Source organism: Salvelinus sp. IW2-2015, linkage group LG27 (genome assembly GCF_002910315.2).
Source record: "Salvelinus sp. IW2-2015 linkage group LG27, ASM291031v2, whole genome shotgun sequence".
Lineage (NCBI taxonomy): Eukaryota > Metazoa > Chordata > Actinopteri > Salmoniformes > Salmonidae > Salvelinus > Salvelinus sp. IW2-2015.
Genome location: NC_036867.1, coordinates 18,249,289 through 18,266,138, shown reverse-complemented (window position 1 = coordinate 18,266,138; position 16,850 = coordinate 18,249,289). Strand labels below are relative to the sequence as shown.

The 16,850-nt window shown below is 44.1% G+C and overlaps 1 protein-coding gene across 1 annotated transcript in view; it reads right to left on the bottom strand.

Annotated features, from left to right (window-relative positions):
* Positions 1-16,850, bottom strand: part of LOC111953417 (ubiquitin protein ligase E3C) — a 36,702-nt gene that overhangs the window by 7,632 nt on the left and 12,220 nt on the right. The window contains exons 13-20 of the mRNA XM_023972669.2: positions 16,595-16,758; positions 15,283-15,509; positions 12,659-12,763; positions 12,101-12,188; positions 7,612-7,709; positions 7,164-7,296; positions 6,136-6,383; positions 529-741 (exon numbers count right to left, since the gene is read on the bottom strand). Of these exons, the coding sequence (XP_023828437.1) occupies positions 529-741; positions 6,136-6,383; positions 7,164-7,296; positions 7,612-7,709; positions 12,101-12,188; positions 12,659-12,763; positions 15,283-15,509; positions 16,595-16,758 (1,276 nt within the window). The remainder of the gene's footprint in view (positions 1-528; positions 742-6,135; positions 6,384-7,163; positions 7,297-7,611; positions 7,710-12,100; positions 12,189-12,658; positions 12,764-15,282; positions 15,510-16,594; positions 16,759-16,850) is intronic.

Below are 16,850 nucleotides of genomic sequence, written 5' to 3'. Positions count from 1 at the left end.
ACCAGAGGGCACTGAATAGGCCCTCTCTGTCAAATCAGCCAGGCTCAGACGTGGTGAACGTGCTAAAGTGGCGAAAGTCGCGCCTCTCAGGCGTGTTCCGAGATAATTGCTCGAAGGCCCGTTTGGTGGAACGGTCAACATAGAGCCTTCTATTCCCCGCTGCACGGCAGCAGTCAGGGCGAGAGCGGGCGACGTGCTTTATCTCTCTCAGCGCCAAATACAGACAATGTGAGGGAAATTAATTATTAACACCTCACAGGGAGAGCGTATAGAGAGAGTGAGGGAGCGGGGAGGGTGGCAGCTAGAGACCGACATGAAGGAGAGAACAGGACAAAGGGAATGAAGAGAAGGACAGAATGACAAGGCCACAGAAACAGGCACGAATGAGGAAGAGGCACTGGCAATCAAAGATGATAGAGAGAGAATAATACTGAGAGTGGTAGTGTGTGAATTATTTACCCTTCCCCCACAAAACACACACGGATACCAACACACCCACCCAAAACACACACCCGCACACTCACACACCTGTGCCTCTCCCAGGTCGTTGTTGACGATGGTGAAGTTGAGTCCCAGGTCCTCCACATCGTCCTCGTAGCTCTTGAGGAAGAGCAGGTTGCGGTACATCTCGGGGTCCAGCGAGGCCAGGTGGTGGATGTCCACATCTGCACTGGTTCCCAGCAGCTTCGACAGGAAGAAACTGGCAAATGGCAGCTCCACCAGCATGTTCTCATACAGGGCCTATAGGGAGACAGGAAACAAAGGTCAGGGTCATAGATTAACTCAGGTCACAAGGTCATGATAACATGATGTGATCCTGTGTGGCTCAGTTGGTAGAGCATGGTGCTTCCAACACCAGGATCATTGGTTCAATTCCAGCTGTGGCCACCCGTACGAAAATATATGCGCGGATGATTGTAAGTCGCTTTGGATAAAAGCGTCTGCTAAATGGCATATATTATTTCTTATGATAAAAATGAGGTCATGATAAAGTCATACAAATCAGACTAACATAACCAGTGACAGAACAGTGAAGAGAAGAATCAATAACAACAATGGGTAAAGATGAGAGCTACCTTTGCTGTTTTCAATTAAAAACCTTTACGAAACGCATTATTAAGAGAGTGACCAGAACACCGGATGTGAAAGCGATAACGTAGTAAATCAGTTCACATCGGCGCAAGAGCGCAACACAAGAACATAATCTGTCTAAAACATACTGGCTTTCAAATCTGCCCGCCTCAAACTTTACAAATGTAAATTCTATCCTTGACCTGGGCTGCCATTAAGAACCATGGCCAAGCAGGTGACTCATAAAACGGGGAGCTAATGTACTGGAATTGTCCTAAAGAAAAGAGCCCGTTCCAAGCATTAAATATACAGGTCCTTATAAATGATTGCACAAAAAAAATCCTGACCACATCAGCTAAATGGATTATAAATCTACACCATTTCCATAATGCATGCATCTTAAAACACATAGGTAGGCATAAATCCCTGGCTATTTTCTAAACACAGGTTAATTGGGCAACTTCAAACACAGTCTATTGTTTATGCAAATTCATCCACTCAGCATTTCTCGGGGAGTCTCTACGAATTCCCTGACCATATGCGCCGAGTGCCCCCTTGAAACCTATCAATAACAACACAGTGCCYGGAAGAGGTGGCAATAAGTAGACCTGTATGGGGGAAGAGTAAAAACATGTGGCATATATATTTTTTTTCTCGGTCGCTTTATTTATGGGTGTTTATTGCCAGAAATTGTGCCAAAATGACTCAGGATAAAACTGATTAATTATGGACCGTCCCCTTTTAATATAAGTGAGTGCAGTGGCAACGCAATTAAAACAGATCGCGGCGCCATCAGGGAGAATAAACGCCCGACAACATTGCAGGTTGCCTTCTGTTAGCTGCCAAATAAATCCCTTAATTTACAACATTAAGAATCAATCAAAATATAATGCCTTTCAAACGCATCACTATCAATCAGGGGTGCAACCTGGACACCTCTGAAGGGGAACTTTTAGTCCGACCGGGTAGATCAATGAGGAAAGGCACTAAGGAGGACGGAGGAGGGTGAGGGAGGGAGGGATGAGGAGGGAGGGGTGCAAACAAACACACAAAACTTCKGCCACCCTGAGAGAGTTTGGAGGGCAGGTCAGGGCTAACAATACAGGGCTTTTGGGTGCAGTGCACTATCATGAAGGGGCAGGGTGGGTGTTCCAGGTGGATGGATGGGGTGAGTAATTGGTGAGGCGTGGAGAGGAGAGGGGCAGTCTGATCCACACGTCCTACTGAAGGTTACTGGGAGCCTGGCTGGACAGTGATGTGGAGCTGTGAGACTGGCAACAGGAGACCTCTCTCTTTAATAGCCCAACAAAAGAGTCGGGAAGAAGAGGGGCTCCGAAAACAGCYACCAGCCGGCACAGCATCTTAAAGGGGAAGTTCAGTATTTTACAACTTGGATGGTTCCTCACTCTGAAATCAGTCTATGGGCCACGAGGAACTGTAAGCCAAACACATTAGTCAAACTTCAGCAACAGGAATATTTTTTTTCTCCCCATGACCAAATCAACTAAAATCAACTAAATTATTTGGTTTGACGTTAACTTGACGCGATTTGCCCTTTTTAAGTGGACATTGCACGGTTGCTTTTAGATGCCAGAGAGAACAGTGAGAGACCAGCAACCTTACCTTAGACTCCAGATGCTAGAGAGATACAATACTGAAGGCTATGAGAATTCAATATGCTTTCATTCTCATTATATACTCATGTGGTCTGTAATGTTATGTGGTTTCTGTTTGTGGAGTCAACCTTTAGACATGTCAGTTGGGAGGACAAGTTAGGAAGAGCGATAGCCCATATTGTGATGTCCAATACAATTTCAGTGAGTACCACAAACAGGCCCACTCCTGACYAGAATACATTACCTCCACAACAATGGCAGGCCGGGAGGCCATTCATTAACTATATTAATCTCCTGTGTCCCATAGGCCTTGGCGTGTGTACCACGCATCTCAGCGCAGCAGTGATGCAATCCTAATCTATAACAGTTCCATCTTTCCGCAACGGTTCATCGCCAATAACAGCACTAAACAAATATCAATACACCACTCAAACGAGCACTCACAAGCCCGTATTTATGGAGAAAGAGAGAACTTTAGGTAGGGTTAATTTGAAAGCCAAATTCAAAATAATTTCCCCCACCTTTATTGCCTGAGCCATTAGCTGTAMTGAGAGGGGAGGGGGGAGCAGAGCATGCTGCTAGCAGCTGACTGGCCATTTCACAGCAGGACGAATACAGAGAGAGACCAGGCCTAGTCCCAAATGGCACCCTAAAGCCCTATGTAGTGCACTACTTTGACAAGGGCCCATATGACTGGTCAAAAGTAGTGCACTATAAAAAAGGGAATAGGGTGCTATTTAGGGCCAAAGCCCAGGAGGAGTTATGGTGCTCTGACGAGTGGACGGGACCATCTTGGAGAGAGCGGGAGAGAGAGAGAGAGCGGGAGAGGACTTTCAGATCAAAATGCTATTACCACATGCTTTGACCGCTTATTTATGTCCCTGACGGCGGGGGGCTGGCGCTGATTTAGCGCCCGGCCAAATGCAATCGCTCCACAAACAACGAGGAAAGAATCACTGGCTAATGGAAGGCCATATTTAGAGGGGGCCGGTTGTCATGAGGTCATTCTTCTCCCGTTGAGAATGAGATGACCCCTCTTCCCGACTCACACACACACACTCTCTCACAGCATCTCGATAAACAATCAGCCAGCACATGCATTAAAGAACATTTAAAAACATTAGGCTCTAATAAATTGTGCCATCAGGGAGGGGAAAAGGGGGAAGGGAAAACAAAGCCATCAACAGATTGCACATGCTGTAGGGTTAATAAACCAAACTCGGGTTCAAGCTCTATAGCTTATTCCATTCAAACTGGTCACATTCTTGGACATCACTTAAAAATATATATATAATTATCAAGGACAACAAACACCGTTGTTAGATATGAAGTCAAGTTGAAATACTAACAACCATTGCATGTTATAATGAATCAGCCTTGTCCCTGTACTGTACCTCTGTTATTCAATGTTAGGGCAGCCTCATTGGTAGTGATCTCTAATCAAACCCAGATGATCTGCTGGTGTCTGGGGCACAGCGTGACCGTCAGAGAAGGACCACAAGAGGGCAGGCCAGAACCCCCTCCCTGAGGTACTGGAGCGCGGTGTTGCCGACTACATTTCACATCTCATTAACTGATTAGACTTCATCAAACGTTGGTTGGTTTACCTACCATCTACTTACCCACATTGGTTGGTTTACCATCTAATTACAACATTAGAGGTGCTTGTTGTTTCCGTTAATGCTTGAAGATACCTGGTGATAATAACTACACCCTTGGGTGAGTRTTCCCTAATTTCTAAATGGGTGAGTTCCTGCTGCAAGGCACTTTAGCATCTCATTCTTCCATTGTCTGTGACATTAGGCAGGTTCCCATTGACCCAGGTTTATTCCACAAAAGCAATGTCGCGAACATTTGTAATGGAAACGGCAGATGCAGGAGAAATTATCCAAAGATCAAATAAATGTGTATCCGTTCGACGGAGTGGATTRTTCWRRTGTTCAACTTTATTGCGACAAATTATGGAAATTGTGTTTTTCAAATAGATTATTATTGCAGATAAATGTTGAAGGTACGCGAGGCACGTGATGTTATCACGTAACTATAAGCTCCATTCAACATTTAATTCTAAATGCACACAGCTTGCAATATCCATTTATTCAACAATAAAAAAAAAAGCTTTTGCAAGACAAGGATTGTCTTGACTTTCAAGAARGACTGAATTGCTTCACATTGCAATTTGAAGTTTCACCATCAAATTGGTTCAGAACTCTAGGCCTACGAGTGCAAGTTACACCATGGCYATAAGTAACCACACACAATTATTTGAATGGCCTAAATGGCAAATATTTTTTGTCCCTGACCCCAAAAAATATTGGTCGACAAGTCGACTGTTGTGTTCTGTTAAAACGTTTATTTTTCCATATATAATAGACACACCCTATGTTTGAATAAAATCAACTATATTTAAGCTACTGAACTTGTCTAATGCTTTAAGCACTGCGATTAAAAATCCTAAAAATCCATCATTCCTTTCTATATATTTGCCACTGCTCGACTAAAAAATATCTTGGTCGACCAACAGCATATTGACCAAACAATGGACCAGTCGACTAAATGGGGTTAGCCCTACTACTATCCATGCTGGCTTTTGCAGGCTACCTGAGATATGCGGCGGCAGGTAGCCTAGTGGTTAGAGCGTTGGGCCAGTAACCGAAAAGTTGCTAGATCGAATCCCTGAGCTGACAAGGTAAAAATCTGTTGTTCTGCCCCTGAACAAGGCAGTTAACCCACTGTTCCTAGGCCGTCATTGTAAATAAGAATGTGTTCTTAACTGACTTCCCTAATTAAATAAAAATATATATWTTTTTTTATGAAACCGATAGGTGGGCCGGGCATACAGGCCTTAGCCAGTTAATGGGAAAGGGAAAGTTAGTTGCACAGCTGAATACATTCAACTGAAATGTGTCTTCCGCATTTAACCCAACCCCTCTGAATCAGAGGTGCGGGGGGCTGCCTTAATCGACGTCCACGTCATCGGCGCCCGGGGAGCAATTGTTGTTGGGGGTTAACTGCCTTGCTCAAGGGCAGAACGGCAATTTGCTTAAATGGATAATGGGGAATTTTTTTCTTCAGGTGAAACGTCATTATGTCCAGCTGTTTTTAGACAAGACAGCTCAATGGAAATGCACCCATGGTAGGCAATCTACCTTCTTTTCAAACGTTCTAGATATCATCAAAGAGATCACTGGACAAGTTAATGGAACCTAGCTAGAGGCTCCACTTTACACTGTATTGACTACACAAGAACACTGCCTTTTACAGAGACCTGGAAATAGACAGCTTTACCTTTCCCAGTGCCGCCTGGGTGGTCTAGCCCCCCAACAGCACACGTTTGCCCAGCATCGGCATGGGTTCGAATCCGGCCCACTGCCTTTGTGAAACCATCTTTCCACTGTCTCTCCTCTATCCAATAAAACACATAAAATGTTTATATTGATAACTTTACCTTCCCCAGTATCCGTCCCAGGAAGTAGTAGTGTCTGGCGAAGGAGTCCCCCACCAGCATCTGGGCGGTGGGGCTGGGGTAGAGAAGGCCCTCGTTGGTGGTCTTGAAGAACCCCTGGTTGGGGTTGAAGCCCGACTTGAGCAGCTCGTTGAGGAATTCACGGAAGATGCCCCCTCCATCGATGCCCGCCTCGTCCAGGCCGTGGGCGTTGAGCAGGTGCACCCGGATACGTTTCTTCAGGTCCGCCTCTGGATACAGGGGACACGGGGGGGTAATCAAGTTAATACAGAAAATATAGAAATATAATATATAGAAAAGGCCTGTTATATTTTACTCCCAGAAATGATGAAAAAAATTATTAAAAAGTTAGATTCAATTCCCTTATTCTGACACCTCTTTTGAAAGATCAGAGTTTTCTACTCAAAGTAGAAGCACAGTTTACAATCTAAAAATCTACTGTAAATGTAGGGATAAAACAGAAAATATCTATTTTTGTGTTTTTTTTGGTCCCTTTTCCACATTGAGGCATGATTTCTCTGACCTGAGGAATATTCAAAACAAAGCGTATCAAAAGAGGTCATGTTTCAGCATAATTCACGTGCGGTGATAAATCAGAGCACCTATAACATAGAAAGTCACATAAATTATATCGTTTTCAGCCTCCAAGGCAAGGTCTCCTACTACTCACTTTAATCATGTGGCCAAACGAGTGCTCTTTTAAATTCAAACACAAAAGAGGGGACTTAAAATAAATCCCACAGTTCCGAGACCGATGCGAAAGCTAGCCTTCATTTCTAATGGGATCTGTAACCTCGACGACAAAATCTGGATTTTATGGACCACAAATATTAGAAACTGAGGCTGCGTCCCGAAATGTGCACTCGTTCACTACTTTATTATACCAGTAATTTCCATCCAAATGGAAGTGAACAAGTGCACACTTTGGGAGAAAGGAGAGACTATTGGGACGCAGCCCGAGACATTACCCTTCTAACCAAGCTGTATCCCTCCTCAGCCTAACCATGTACCGTTTTCTGGGGAGAGCTTGTCGTAGGCGTCCTCGTAGATGTAGTTCCGTCTGATGGTGACGTTGATCCCGTCCAGAAACGGCCCGTCTCCCTGGACGTCCCGCTTGTCCGCGTAGATCAGCCTCTGGAAGATCTTCACCAGGGACAAGCAGATTTAAATGACTACCTACAGCCAGCCAGGTTTTATAGGACATCTATACTGACTACATGGACTATTTCTAATGGAGGTAGTAAATAAAGACGATAAAACAATGTAAACAAATGCTATGTGCTTGTTTTCTCTTCAATTGGTTTCTGAGAGGTAATGTCTGCGAATTGTAGAATAACTAATATAGTGACACATTGATAAATGAGGTGAAAATGAAGTCAGTTATACAGACTATTTCTCAAGGGTTTGGGTTTTATAACAAGTACATGGAGCAATATGCAGGGCTGAGATGTGGAGCACCTTGACTCGCTCCTCAAAGGGCACGACGAAGGGCAGCTCAGTCAGGATGGCCAAGTGTCTCTCCTCAGACACAGACAGCTGTGGAGGCTCCATCCCCACTAGAATAGAATAGATTTGAACATCCTTTATTTGTCCTCGTCTTCAACAACAATACAGTAGAGTCCTGCATCTGGTCGGACACCCACGGTTCCCCGCAGTTGACCCGCAACAAAAAAATTGAATCAGCAGGCGGGTGAAATTAAAACATTCTTCCTACCCTCTGGGAGGCTCGCAGTTCAGAACAATTATATTGCGGTTCGAAAACATTTCAAAATTAAGATAAAAAGCCAGGAGCTTGTTGTGCTGAATTGTGTTGCAAATTCCATTACGTGAGCGGTGAGGCAGACATAGCCTAGGCTTAGGCTACCCAGCCATGCAGTGAGAGTGGAGCAGGGAACTGTCCATTATGTGTGGTGCTGAAACATGCCTAATTTGTCCACGTGCAGTGCTTATGTTCCCTTCTGCCACGCAACAATGGGTTGCCAAGTTTATTTTCCCTGACACCTAGCTCACACGAAAATGGCTAAGGTAACAGGAGAATTAGAAAGAAAGGTTATGATGGTGAAATACACCATCGTAGAAACAGGTGCTGCGGAAGTGAAATTCCCGGGTTGGAAGGATTTTGTAGTCATTGTGGACAGGGAGGACAACCACCCGGTAGATGGATACACAGCCTGCAAAAGTGCAAGCAGGTATTTGTTTAAGATCATTCAGTTAATTATCAGTAAAAAATTACATTTTATTCAGGCTTTCGTTCATTTAGACCAGAGGTTCCCTAACTTTTTATAGTCCCGTACCCCTTCAAACATTCAACCTCCAGCTGCGTACCAGGGTCAGCCACACACACACACACACTATACGATACATTTATTAAACATAAGAATGAGTGTGAGTTGTCGTCACAACCCAGCTCGTGGGAAGTGACAAAGAGCTCTTATAGGACCAGGGCACAAATAATAATATAATAATCAGTAATTTTGCTCTTTATTTAACCATCTTACATATAAAACCTTATTTGTTCATCAACAATTGTGAATAACTCACCACAGTTTAATGAGAAGGGTGTGCTTGAAAGGATGCACATAACTCTGCAATGTTGGATTGTATTGGAGAGAATCGGTCTTAAATCAATTTCCACACACAGTCTATGCCTGTATTTATTTTTCATGCTAGTGAGGGCCGAGAATCCACTCTCACATAGGTACGTGGTTGCAAAGGGCATCAGTGTCTTCACAGCGCGATTTGCCAAGGCAGAATACTCTGAGCGCAGCCCAATCCAGAAATATGGCAGTGGCTTCTGATTAAATTACATTTTCACAGAACCGCTTGTTGCAATTTCGATGAGGCACTCTTGTTCAGATATCGGTAGGTGGACTGGAGGCAGGGCATGAAAGGGATAACAAATCCAGTTGTTTGTGTCATCCGTTTTGGGAAAGTAACTGCGTAATTGCGCACCCAACTCACTCAGGTGCTTCGCTATATCACATTTGACATTGTCCGTAAATTGAGTTAGTTTGCACACAAAAAAATCATACAACGATGGAAAGACCTGTGTGTTGTCCTTGTTAATGCAGACAGAGAAGAGCTCCAACTTCTTAATCATAGCCTCAATTTTGTCCCGCACATTGAATATAGTTGCGGAGAGTCCCTGTAATCCTAGATTCAGATCATTCAGGCGAGAAAAAACATCACCCAGATAGGCCAGTCGTGTGAGAAACTCGTCTGACCGCTTGCATGATGACAAGTGAAAATTATGGTCAGTAAAGAAAAATTTAAGCTCGTCTCTAAATTAAGAAAAACGTGTCAATACTTTGCACCTTGATAACCAGAGCACTTCTGTATGTTGTAAAAGCGTTACATGGTCGCTGCCCATATCATTGCATAGTGCAGAAAATACACGAGAGTTCAGGGGCCTCGCTTTAACAAAGTTAACCATTTTCACTGTAGTGTCCAAAACGTCTTTCAAGCTGTCAGGCATTCCCTTGGCAGCAAGAGCCTCTCGGTGGATGCTGCAGTGTACCCAAGTGGCGTCGGGAGCAACTGCTTGCATGCGGGTCACCACTCGACTATGTCTCCCTGTCATGGCTTTTGCGCCATCAGTACAGATACCAACATGAGCAGCAGCTACTTTTGTCTCCATACGGACCGTTAGTGGAATTCCCGTGAGAGAGTAACGGTTAATGTGTTTGGATGTTAATTATTTGACTAGGCTACCTGTATTTGACATTGTGTTGTTATTTCGCTAGACACTAGATGGTTTAATATTATTTTGGGCAGTGAAACGAGGCTACTCAGGCGAGAAAAAAACCTCACCCAAATGTATAGCCCCGTTAGAAAATATAAATGGACTGTTTGAAAATATGAAATATATATATATATAACGTACCCCCGACAGCATTGCGCGTACCAGTTTTTGACCATACCCAGGCCATATAAAATATGAACCGGTGCAGCTGGTAAAAGTTTGAGTAGCCTACTAAATATAGGCTATTTTTGCAGCCCATAGCCTATTAGATTCTGGGAATTGTTGATTTAAGTTTCAATTAAACTATTTATCTAAATATTGAATGTCACGGTATTGTTTTGTTGTCGGCTATAGGCTTTCATTAGGTGAGTAGAAGGCTAGTTAGAAGGCTCTTTTTCAAAGAGATCTGAGTTGTCAAAGTGCCGCATCGCATCGTGAAAATAAAAAAAGATAGGCCTATCGTTCTTAATTCGTGGCATGGTTTCCTTTTATCCAAACGCTGAATAGACAAGCAGACAAATTAATTAATGCGGGGAATACACTAATAGTCTACTACTCTGGAGTCATAAAAGCAACTAAAGAAATTGATGTTATTTGGCAGGTCACGAATCGGCTCTCAGAACAATTCTATGCAGGTGGGTCAGGTTGTGGAGAAAAATCTGTCCTGATGTCGGATATCGGGTGGGGCTCGGAATTGATGTGGCCGGCTCCAAAAAGCTGACCCGTGCATGACTCTACATACAACACAGTACAACAACGTTAGCTTAAACTGCTCTGTAACAGTCAATCTGTCTGTCTTCTACCCATCCATCTAGTTATTTATTCATTTATCCATCCATCTTCACTTCATCAATTAACCCATCTATCCACACTATCCGACCATTCATCAATCTGATCCGCCATCTAGTTATCTATCCATCCATCCGGCTCTAATTCATCCATCCATCCATCCATCTAATAAAAGCCCAATGTAGGGCTTCCTAAAAGCCCCATGTAGGGTTTCCATGACCACACAGTGTGTGGATAGATGCTGACCAGGCTGCACCGAGGTTTCTCTTTCCCACTACCAGAATCTAAACCCCACACTCTTGACCTGCATCTCCCTAATGACAAACACTGAACAGAAAACCCAGACGCGTATTCATGGAGGGGGCCAAACCCAGATAACTGGAGAAATGGAAGGATTGGGTTTTCCCCCCCATCCTGCATGCCTGCTAACTCTACTCCCTACCTGACTACAAACCTGCTAGGCCCCCTCTCTCCACCCAGCTGACTGTTTACAGGCAGCCCATTAAAGAGTGCTCAATCCTGCCTTAACTCCCCCTACCTCACTAACACACACTTTCAATTAACGCAACTGTGAGCTGCCCGTCCAACACGCCCGGACGGTTGTTTTGTATTAAACTCATCATTCGGAACCGTTTAGAACAAAAAACTGCCACAAAAGCAAAGTTAAACCGCCATTCTCCACCGCTTCATTGTCTCCCTTAGAGCTCAATTAGTCAATCCCATCTGCATTTCGCCCATCAGGTTTCCATCTTTGAGGAGAAATATGGCCCAGAGTGGTCAATACGTTGGCCATTCATCACCCGAGGGGCCTGTCCATTTAAGGAAATGAAGAAAGGGCAGACGAATAAACAGCCAGATGTGGCTGCGCTCATCAGGACTCTCAGGCTAATTGAATTGATCCAGGTATCGGGGCTGGCTGGAGTGGCATTAGGCAGATCATACACGCATTGTTATCCGTTTGTTTTCACACCAGCTCTCTGCCCGCTGCCGGAGGCCCGCGACGCAGCTCTAAATTAAAAGGCATAAGAGCCTGGCTGTCTCTCTCGGCCCATTGCCCTCCCTGGCACTTCGCTGAGGCATTTTTGGAATGACTCGAAGGAAAACAACAAACCTGAGATTACAGCTGAGCTGACCTAAGAGCTTCATTTACCAGAGGTCACACAGTGTTCCCTGTACCCCAATTTACTTCTAAAATCTGTGACGACCATCAGTGGTTGGTTTATGCCAAAGACACGCATTACTAAGACAGGGAACTGTTCATGTTTCCCATAGGAAAACATGACACACTTCCCCCATGCTAACACTAGCTGGATATGCACAGTTATATACCGGATAGCTAGGATGCACAGGGTTTCCCACCGTCATCGTTAATGAATAACAGGAACTACTTTTTGGGGCTACTATATTGTATCCTACCATCCAGTGTGGACTGCAGGGGCCCGATGCGTCCCATCCTCCGCGTCCTCCACACGTGTCTGGCTGAAGGGACGTACAACTGGGTCACCTGGAGGGGGACGAGCACGGCTCCAGTCAGCATGACTATACTAACAACATCCTACATGGGACATAACGTGGACCCAACACATGGCCTGACAGTATGCCACAGGGACTATGTATGGTCACTTCCCAGCATTTTTGTATTGCATGTGTTAGTGTATTTTGTATGCTGACCTCACAAAATGAATGTCCATGTAATTGGACAATAAAGTTAACGTATTCGATCCATCTTAACACCTTGTACATAGACACTCCTAAAGGTACATGTCAGTGCTCAGTTCATGACATTGCATGCATCCCGTAGATGTTATAACATATAGAAACTAAATGGTCTTCATAAGCCCTGCATGCAGTCATAAAGGTGGATTGTTCAAATGAATTGTCAGTGAAGTGTTATTGAGTAAAGCATATTAGTGATAAGACGGATTAACTCATTAAGGGCAACGAGTCTGACGTAATGGCCAAGAGCACGGTTACCTTATCTGCTCGGATGTTGACCTCTTCAGCAAGCCAATGGCCTGCTGGACAGAATGGTCGTCTGATGTCACGAGCCTTCACCATCTTTACCAAGTTAGTGATGACCTGCAAAATAAATAGCAATAAACACAAATAAAAGTCAGACACTCAGGACCCTGAGAACAAACCACTCCCTCTGTTCTTTCTCAGTCTCTCTACTTCATATAAAAACAAATGAAAATACGTTGGTTATGTAATGAATAGGTGAAAGTGCAGCAAAATACATATGTGAAACCAAAAGTTACAAAAGTTAAACATACTAGTCATTTTAAACACTTGAAACGTGTCATTTTAACATAGATTTTGTTTCTTTGTAAACAAACTCATCTATGTGGAGGCTAGACAACAAGCTGCTTCCTCTAAAACTATTTGTGAGTTGAGCCATTAGCGTGCCATAATGATAGTAGAAAAGAGAAATGGCTGGAGTCATCCCTCCATGTCCAGCACCAGAGTTAATTTACATCAGCCACGTGACCGAGAGCAACATTTTGACCGGTGTAAATCTGTTGTACTGTGAGTTAGGGTCAGGGTGAGAGTTGTTGGGATATTTATTCCTGTCCAGTACCGTCAATAACAAAAAAATGTCAATCTTGTACAGTCCTGTCCTAAAAACAGGTTCCTGTACTGTCCTGTGAAAAACATGGATTTGTTGCCTCCTATCCCATGTCTTACTGTGTGCAGATTTGGGATATGAATGTTAGATAGAAGTTGATAAGTACTCCACTGTAAAGACTGAAGTTGTCATGTCTACATTGATCCTTTCCATAATCTCACTCCACAGTCATTACCGGCACTAGCTAGGAGTAGTCAGACACGTAATTACCTTGAAACAATTTAACACAATAAGCAGGCAACACAGTTTGAATGGAAATGTTATTTTCAAAAACACACAACGTTTTCATACGGGACGCGATCAATCTCGGGCAGTCATCAGCGACGACTGGAGTCGCTATCCTCAGTAATAATGGGGAGTGCCAAACGCTGTTCGTGGCGCGGACGATGGGCTCGGAGACGTAGCCCCTACTCCGAGGAATGAATAAGCATTCCTTAATTAGCCCATTGGGTTAAGTGCACGCCTTAATGGGCCTTTCTCAAACTCCACCGTGACATCCCTCTCCAAACATAGCCAAGAAGAGAAGGTCCATTAGCGATATTAATACAAGCTTAGTTGATCATTTTCATTAAATTAACTTCTTTCAATTATATAGATAGCTCGACAATGGGGGTGATAAAAGATGGTCGAGGGACGGCTGATGACTCGAACCAAACATTAGCGTGTTAGGGGGTCAGCGGCGTTAAAGCGACTGTAAATCCAGCCCCCGTTCAATTTGGAAAATGCCTTTCCCCCTGCTCTCCCACTTCTTTAATGGGTCGTTTTAGCTGACGGTGTTTGCGCTCCTCGATCTGTTATGAAATTCCTGCCGCATTTGTACACGGCCAACACCTCGGCTGAAAGAAAGCCTCGCTCACCTTCGAGGCCCTCTCTCAAATTCAAAGCCAAGAACGAAGTCACTTAATTACCGTTTCAGGGAAAGAGAGAGGAGGAAGAGGAGAATAGAGGGAGAGGAGCATAGAGTAAAGGAGAGAGGTAAAGATGAGAGAGGCCTGACGAGTGGCAAATTAACCTAATGTTGTCATCTGCCTCATTTCCTTTCAGTAAACAGACAATTAATGTCCTAATTCAACCCCCTTTGCTCTTCCTGGTGTGAATTTAGCCATGCATGCTCTGTTGCTTATCGACACATTTCTGTAAAAGCTATGAGAGAAACCAAAGTCAAAATAAGACCCTTTATAAAGGCACAGTGCAGTCAAAAACGTGGTTTTCCTGTGTTTATATATATTTCCACACTATGAAGTTGGATAAATATTGTGAAATTGTGAAAATTATGATAATGCCCTTTTAGTGTAAGAGCAGTTTGAAAAGACCAACTGAAACTTCAGCCTGTTTTAGTGGAATGGAGTTTTGGCTTTCCATGGTGAGGTCACTATGCTGTAAAATAGTTAATAGACCAATAAGAGAGTTCCAAACCTCTCTGCCAATAACAGCTATTTTTCAGTTTTCCCATCCCCACTCAAACCACTTCCAGACAGTCCTAACAAAAGTCTTGCTTGAGAAATAGCTCTTTGCTAAGAAGCCATTTTTGCTTCTTTTTGACCATTAAGTAAGGTACTTAATTGTTACCCAGAAATGATGTGATAGTGAAATAATGGCTGCATTGTACTTTTAAAAAGAGAGCATTCAAGAGGACACTGAATACACTAGCATGTAACCATTTTCCAAATCCGTTTACAAGAGTAAGGACTCAAGCCAGTTGGGAGGCATCTAAATGTTGGATTATGAAACAAGTTTTCTGAATTATTTTGTAAACATAGGACCGTATCAAAACCCTCAATTAGATGTGGAGCCACTGCCTGGGTCGCATTCACTAGGAGTGAAACGGAAGCAAATGGGTCAAAAAGGGAGGGACTACCTGAACTTTGTTCAATAAGAAAGCTTGTATGCATTTCCCGTTGCAAAACGTTTTGCTACAGTGGGACTAATGAATATGACCCTGACCATGCCAGGGCGATGGGTGGGCATTCACCTTGAAGAGCTGGACCCAACGTTTCTGCTCGGCCTGGATGCGCTGCTGCACCTCTGTGTTTGTCTTGACCCCCACGCTGCGGAAGGCAGCCATGTACTCCTCGCGGTGCTCCGTCTTGGTCTCTGGGTAGGCCAGCTTGATAATGCCCAGACAAGCGTCCCTTAGTAACCGAGACAGGGTCACCAGCTCGGACAATGTGAACGGCATCATGGACGTATTGCTGTGGCCTGAAAACGGGTGGACAGGAGGAATGGACGGCTGTTTACTGCCAATCAGCCATTGAACACAGTGCAGGCGACATTTTCCTCTCGCAAAGACAACTGCGCCGTGAGCTAATGCACAAAGTTAAATTATGAATTATGCAGCACGACTTTTGTTCCAATTTCCATGAGAAAGAACTTTAGTTCAACCGGAGATTTAATCAAAGTGTGATTTACACACCACATGCAATGCAATCGTAAGGTACAGTATCGGCGCTCCCGTTATTTAGAACGCTACCTGTGCGTTCGTTCACAGCACAGCTGGTCTTTGCCAGGGGAAAATGTCACCCTACATCTCTTACTGTTGTTGCCCAATGAATATTACACACATTTGTGAGACTATCCATCTGGATAAAAAATATACTGAGTGTAAAAAAAAAAATCCATGACATAGGTTCAACCTGCATTCACCTGGTCAGTCTATGATCCCTTATCAATGTCACCTGTTAAATTCGATTCAAATCAGAAAACATGAAAGGGAGGAGACAGGTTCAAGTATTTTTAAGCRTTGAGACAATTGACGCATGGATTGTGTATGTGTGCCATTCAGAGGATGAATGGGCAAGACGAGATTTGAAGTTCCTTTGAACGAGGTATGGTAGTAGGTGCCAGGCGCACCAATTCATGTCAAGAACTGCAATGCTGCTGGGTTTTTCACACTCTACAGTTTCCCAAGTGTATCAAGAATGGTGGACTACCCAAAGGACATCCAGCCAACTTGACACAACTGTGGGAAGCATTGGCGTCAACATGGGCCAGCATCCCTGTGGAACGCTTTGGACACCTTGTAGAGTCCAGGCCCCGATGAATTGAGGCTGTTCTGAGGGCAAAAGGGGGTACAACTCAATATTAGGAAGTTGTCCTTAATGATTTCAACACTCAGTGTACATGTGTAGAAGCCTTTAAATTCAACGTAAAATACAATGTCAGCTGCACCCCAATTCAAAACAAGAGGCAGGTGATTTTGAGACTAGGTTCTGCGTCCAAAATAGCACACTATGGGCCCTGGTCAAAAGTAGTGCATAGGGAATAGTACAGAGGGAGTGGCCTACCATGACCTTCCATGGGGTAGCCAAAGAACTCGCTGTCGTGCACAGAGATGAGCGAGTGACTGAAGAGGGAACTGAAGAGGTAGAAGAGGGGAATGATGCGATTGGAGTCTTCCAGAGACATGGGAGACCCCCGGGAGATGACCTGCAGCAGCGGAACCATGGACCTGGGGGGAAGAAAAGGAGAGACTCGCTATGTTTACCTGGGAATTTATGCCAACGGGGCACATTGAATTGGCTTACATCAAGGTCTGTCACT